The sequence below is a fragment of the Nicotiana tabacum genome, chromosome 17 (genome assembly GCF_000715075.1).
Source record: "Nicotiana tabacum cultivar K326 chromosome 17, ASM71507v2, whole genome shotgun sequence".
Taxonomy (NCBI): domain Eukaryota; kingdom Viridiplantae; phylum Streptophyta; class Magnoliopsida; order Solanales; family Solanaceae; genus Nicotiana; species Nicotiana tabacum.
The window spans coordinates 151061958-151068324 of NC_134096.1; the positions used below are offsets into that span (position 1 = coordinate 151061958).

Here is a 6367-nt window from a genome sequence, read left to right on the forward strand (position 1 = left end):
AAATGTACCTAGATATCGCCTCGCATCGACCTTGCACCGATGAAGGTTTTTCGACCTTAAAGTCATCCGCGATCGAACATCCCCCAAGGACGAACATTTTCAAGGGAGGCTCGGCTGTCGGTTCATCGGTAGACGTGCCCGGAACGGTTCTCTCGAAGTCAACCACATTGGGAGCGGTCTCCTCGACTTCGGTGGTCGGCCGTGAAGAAGAAAAAGAAGCAAATTTTAGGGGAACAGTCTTGGAAGTATTTGCCATTGTTATCTAGAAAAAAATTATAAGAAGTGAGAAGGAATATTGGGAGATGAAGGGTAAAAGCTTGCTGAGAAAATCAAGCGTGCTGGTTTGGGTAGAAAATAAATGAAAACTTGCAATTTGCTGAAATATCTTGAAGAACAAAGGTAAAAATGCTGGGGTATGAAGAGAGGCAGTAATGTCCTGATGGTACGAAGGTAGAAGTTTGGTCAAAAAGTAAATAATGAACGAAGGAGAGGAGTATTTATAGAGGTTTTGCGCCGTTTCGTGTCCAGGGACGGTCTGCCAATGGCCGACACGAGTCATTATGACGCGACTGATGGGACGTTTCGAATTCTTTGTCGTTTCTGTCACGGCGTATTGAAGAAGGAATCGAGGTGCTCATGTCGTTTCTCGTCGTTTGTGTAAACTTATTCTCCGAGAAATGAGGGGACTATCTGTATACGGGTGAAACCAAGCCCGTGGGACGCCTTAGTTTTCGATGAAGTAAACGGAGTAAGAGACGTAAAGGCAAGGAACCAGAATCGAGGCAAGGAGCCCCTTGGTCCGAGGTCCGGGCAAAACATCCGCCCTCGGGAGTATCGGGACCATGACCCCCAGGTCCGGTTCGAATCCCAAAAGCCTCAGAGAGCATTACCAGACAATCGAGCACAACCAGCAAAAGGCCGTGATGTCCGCGATTGTATGGATATAACGGCGTGGATCTCGGCACATATCGGTAGAGAATTGGTGATTAGTTAAACGAAAGAGTTTTACCTTTTATGAAATTGTACTTAGAGTAAAACTCCCCTACTATATAAAGGGGGGTCTGATTATTCATTAGGGACATTGTAACACGCACATCAAGATAATATACTCTTATTTTCTCTGTTATTTAAAGCTCTCACTTTTGTTCATCAAATCATCAGTAACGTGAGCTCGGATTCGAAGGCATGTATTCCATTAAGCTGTTAGTAAGTCCAGGATCACCCTTCTTGATTGGTTTGATAATTTATCATGTCCTTTATGTGTTTAATCTAATGTAATTTATCGTTTGTATTAAATTAATCCATGTATCCTTAAAATCAGTTATAAATTGAATTATTATCCGTTTTTAGGGTAAACATATGTAATGAACTTATTAAATATTCTAAGGAACAGATGCTACTTTGTTTCATAAACTCTGCTCATACTAAGGGATACTTAGTATGGGCAGAGTTTATTTGTACTGATAAAAAATAAATAAATTCTATCCATCCTAAGTAGTCAAACTTGAAACCAGATCCAAAGTCTGCCATTATATCCCTTTTGTAGGTGCACCCTCATGCATTAATTACTTTCTGAAATTGGAAAAATATATAAAGAATGGGATTTGCATAGACAGCGCATAATTTGGTAAATACTGAATTACTGTATCGAAGCCGAAATTTTTTGTATTTGGTATTCGATATTTTGTTATTCGGTATAGTATTTGGTTTAATTTTTTAAAAAAAATGGTATTAGGTATGGTATTTAGTATTTTAAAATGAAAAATCAAAATATCGATATCGTACCGAAATATATATTATATTGCACAATACACATATTATTAATTATAACATAAATATAAAAAAATCTAAAATTTTTCTTTTCTTTATTCTCTAAGTTCATCAATTAACTCTAAGCAAGTAACAAGACATTTCTAATGATCAAATTTATTCCTTTATATATAGTTTTCTCTCTCTGGGTTGATATTTGCTGGTTTTGGACAAAATTTTTGTCAACAAACATTTTTAGTTTTGTACTTTTGAGTACTTTAATTAAGAATATTATAGTCTCTGACTCTATATACTAGTTACCGAACCGAATAAATCGAAACCGAAAGGAAAAAAATCGAACCATACCGAATTTAATTAGGTACGATATTGATATAGTATTTTAATATACCGAATATCGAAAATGCCGAACCGAAATATCTAAATACCGTACCGTACCGACCGGCGAACACCCTAGATTTGCAGCTAATAATATTTGATTTCGTAGCCAATAGCAATAAATAGAACCTAAACGTGCTGTCAACCAAGTGAACATTAATTTTAAGCCAATGTGGCCCTCTATATTTCTATTTCTTCTTTGAATTAGCCTCCTCTATTCATTCTCTTCTGATGATCTCCTTTCTGATATCCTCTTCTTAGCCTTTATCGCCTGCAAAATTTCATCACAATAGTTGAAACAAGAGATAATAAGTAATTAAATTAGGCTAAGGATGAAATGAAAATTTGGAGAAACAAAGAAAATTGGACCTGCTTTTGCCAATCAATGAAACTTAGTATGGAGGAAAGAGTAGTTGCTTGTATTGCAGAACCAACCAAAAGTCCAATCCAAAGGCCCTTTGCTCTCAAATGTATAAGAAAACATAATATGGCAGAAACCGGGATTCCAACCAAATAGAATGCTCCAAGATTCACATATGCCCCAATAATCTGCCATCCACTTCCCCTTGCTATTCCTGTTTATTTCCAACATAGCCAAAAAACTATACCACATCAACATACGGAGTAATATTTCATTATTAGACTATATTTTTTCCGACTTAATTTCAAATACTCCTTTTCAGATTTCAGCTAAATATTATCCAAACGCCTACTTAACGACCATCGAAAGATATAGTAAAAGACTTGCCTGAGATGACTGCTTGTAAGCTATCTGTGATGATTGATAAACACAGGAAAGGGGTAATTGCAGCAACATAATCCACCACTTGCTGATCATTGCTATAGGCTTTACCCAGAACTCGGCGGCATAAGAATGTTACTGTGCTCACCACTAATGTCTCTGCAACTGCAAGAAACATTGCAACTCTAACTGCCACTAGAGCCTTCTGAGGATTCGCAGATCCCAATTCATTCGAAACCCGCGTGCTATACTCGAGCCAGAAATTTTAGTTACAAAGACATGACATTGATGCATATTTGTTACTATGTTTTTTTAAAGTTTTACCAAAGGCATGAATATTGAACTGACCTCGCGCCAGCTCCCAATCCAAATGGTATAGAAAAATGCAATGCTGAGATCGTTAAGCTGATTGCAGAAAATATGAGGGATCAGTACTATTATAAACTACGAATCTATCATAATAGAGGTTATAATGAAATATAATGGTGCACACGTACCATATTGATAGTACTGAAGTTTCGAGTTTTGGATTTGGTAAAAGGCCAGATAGCAAAATAAGCACCTCAAGTGACCACCATTTGAGGCTATAATAATTGCCATTGTCACAACAACAGATCAAGATAAAGTAATAGACAAATGTGCTATGCAAAAGCAGTACTCTTACTTACCAAACCATTAAAGCAGATGGAGTTGCATAACGGAAGAATTGCCCAATAGCAAGGAAAGCCTCTTTATTCAGAGGAGTACGAGTCCTCTCACAAGAGCTCGATCGTTTGATGTAAGACACAAGCAATGCTACAAAAGTCCAGATTGAAAAACTAAAGGCTATAGCTGCACCTGATTTTCCTAGTCCCAAATGAAATATGAAAAGCCAGCACAGAGATATGTGGAGACATAAAACCAGAAAGGCGCTTAGGAGCATCGGAAGAATCAAACTTTGAATCTGCAAATATCTGAATAGTGGCCTAAGAATTGCACCTCCAAAGAGTGCAGGGATAAGCCACATAGAGTACTTTGAAGCTTCAACTGAAATTGCAGGGTCTTGTCCCATTAAAATAAGCAGCTTGTCCATGAATAGCCACAGGATACTGATTGGTATGCACACAAGAAGCAAAGATATTACTGCACTATAAGTATAAGTACCGACTTTCTGCCATTGTTGTGCCCCGTATGCTTGCCCACACAGTGTCTCCAAACCACCAACCAACCCTGACTAGCATATTTGCAGAATTCAACCACTCAAACAACATAAGAATCTACAACAATATTTCATGACCAATGAAATTACTTAGGAATATACATTGAGGATAAAATGAGAGAAGATTGTTTGAGAAGGTTTGGTCATATCCTATGTAAACCTTCAAATGCACAGGTATATAGGCGTCGGTGAGTGGAGGTGCTAAAAGGGAACAAGGTAGACTTAAAATCATATGAGATGAAAATTGTCTTGAAAGATCTACAATCTCTTGCAATACTGGCAAACTTAGTGAAAAATAGAGCAGAATTGAAAGAAAGTATCTATATAAGTGATACCAATTAGTTGGGAATATAGTTTACTCATGTTAATACATTTACTTTAGGTTTTATGTTTTCCGGGAGTCTTTTAATCCTGACAGAAATTCAGTAGAAAATATAGAAAATTTCAGGTGCATTTTCTTTTTTACTATTATTTTTGTATAATATTGGTCTAGGATAAGTTTAATGGAGCAACATGGTCAGGATTCATATGGCACCCTAACTTACTTGAAATTGGGACTTAGTTGTTGTCATTCTTGTATTTCATGACCAATTAAGAAGTTCAGGTGATCACTGATTTGATGACCATGTGTTAGGTTAAAATTACTGGTAAGTCTAGAGATATAAAAATCACAATGATAGAGGACTTACAAGAAGAGAGAAACCGGTAACATTGGTTATAGAAGTAGCAATAGCAACACTTGACAGGGAAATCTGGTCAAGATGTCCCACCATCATCACCGATACAACTTGCAATAGATACTGCAATACAGAAACTGCCACCATTGGTGCTGCAATACTAGTCAACTTTTTCAGTTCTTCATAATAAGTATCCCATTCCCTTGTTATTATCCATCTGCTGTTCTTTCCATTTTCCAGCAACTGCTCTTCCATGTATTCAGCCTTGTTTAAATTTGTAAAAATTAGCTACAGATATATGCTGCAACTGTGATTTCAATTGGACTGTAAATACCAACTTATAAGTTCTACGTGTTAGCTGCTTCCATGTCTTCTATCCATAGTCCCTTTCATTTGCTGTACATATAATAGTTCACTGCATTTAGTGAGCGTTTTGGACATAATAATTGTAAAATATTTTTTTTAAAAAAAACGAAAAAAAATTTAAAGTGAAAATTGTATTTGAAAATTAGAGTTGTGTTTGGACATGAATATTATTTTGGATTGTTTTTGAAGTTTTGTGAGTGATTTGAGTGAAGATTTTGAAAAATAATTTTTAAAGTTTTTCAAATTTTGAAAAAGTGATTTTTTTTATGTCCAAAAGGGCTCTTAGTCAAACCATCAATTAATGCTCCAGAAGCATGGAATTATTTAATCCAAGTCTGCTATTTGATGACTCAGTCGTGCTTAAAAAAACCGTTTCTGTTAACAGAGACTTTTCAAGTCGTCCATAGTTTAAGACGATCTTCAAATCACGTCCTAGATTTTCAGTGGTTAATAGTACAGTATGTGTTTGGCACAACATAGGAAAGAAATACAATAAGATAGCTCCGTATATGCGGGGCTTGCAGGGTAGCGGGAAGTTTCACTTTCACCTGAAAATTTTACTTTTTCAATGTGTGCTAGTCTCAAGAATCTTTTGATGCAACTATGTTTAAATAATGATATTGTTTTCTCCGCACTTGAGCCTGATTATGGTGCAAGTTGTTTTGGACAGAACGACCCTAGTCACTTTGTCTAGTTGTTTGGAGAACGACCCTACTCACTTTGTCTAGTTGTTTGGACAGAACTCAGGAGTCATGATCTCTTGGAGTACAGACAGATCCAAAATTTAAGTGAGGGGCACCATCACTTTTAGATATAAAATTACTAGTAATAAAGTTTGACATACAACTCTTTGAAAACGTAATAATTATGATAACACATCAACAACGACAAATTTAATTTTGCCGAATATTATTAATTTGATACTAATATAAAAATATATATATATCATCCGCTCATACTTGAACTCGACGCATTACTATGTAAACTTTGCAAAAATTTAAACTGTAATATGTAAATTCTTATATAGAATGTGAAGGGTCCATCTCATTCAAAAGCCAAAGTAATATGCATGTGCCTAAGGAAAATTTCTTTGATTTGGTAATCAACTTTGTTGAATTTCTTTAGTTTGGTAGCCAACTTTGTTGAATTTCTTTGGTTAGGTCATCAACTTTGTTGAATTTTCAACATTGAAGAAAAAGAAGAAAAAGTGTGTGCAAATTGTCAAATATAGTAGGCTTT

The 6367-nt window shown here is 35.9% G+C and overlaps 1 protein-coding gene across 1 annotated transcript; it reads right to left on the reverse strand.

Moving 5' to 3' along the window:
- Positions 1-2142: 2142 nt before the first annotated feature.
- On the reverse strand, positions 2143-5176 carry LOC107794816 (protein DETOXIFICATION 2). The gene is made up of 7 exons (XM_016617347.2): positions 4775-5176; positions 3556-4100; positions 3385-3471; positions 3236-3292; positions 2894-3132; positions 2515-2720; positions 2143-2416 (listed from the first exon to the last, which is right to left on the reverse strand). The coding sequence occupies exons 1-7, from the start codon at positions 5015-5017 to the stop codon at positions 2360-2362; spliced, it is 1434 nt and encodes a 477-aa protein (XP_016472833.1). The 5' UTR covers positions 5018-5176; the 3' UTR covers positions 2143-2359.
- Between the last annotated feature and the right edge of the window lie 1191 nt (positions 5177-6367).

What these genes read in the sequence shown, in the direction of transcription:
- LOC107794816 (XM_016617347.2), bottom strand. Translation starts at nt 5,017, where the DNA reads ATGGAAGAGCAGTTGCTGGAAAATGGAAAGAACAGCAGATGGATAATA. An exon ending in CTTACAAGCAGTCATCTCAG is followed by an intron (nt 2,721 to 2,893) that starts GCAAGTCTTTTA and finishes GGAAATAAACAG; the next exon opens with GAATAGCAAGGGGAAGTGGA. An exon ending in TCATTGATTGGCAAAAGCAG is followed by an intron (nt 2,417 to 2,514) that starts GTCCAATTTTCT and finishes GAAATTTTGCAG; the next exon opens with GCGATAAAGGCTAAGAAGAG.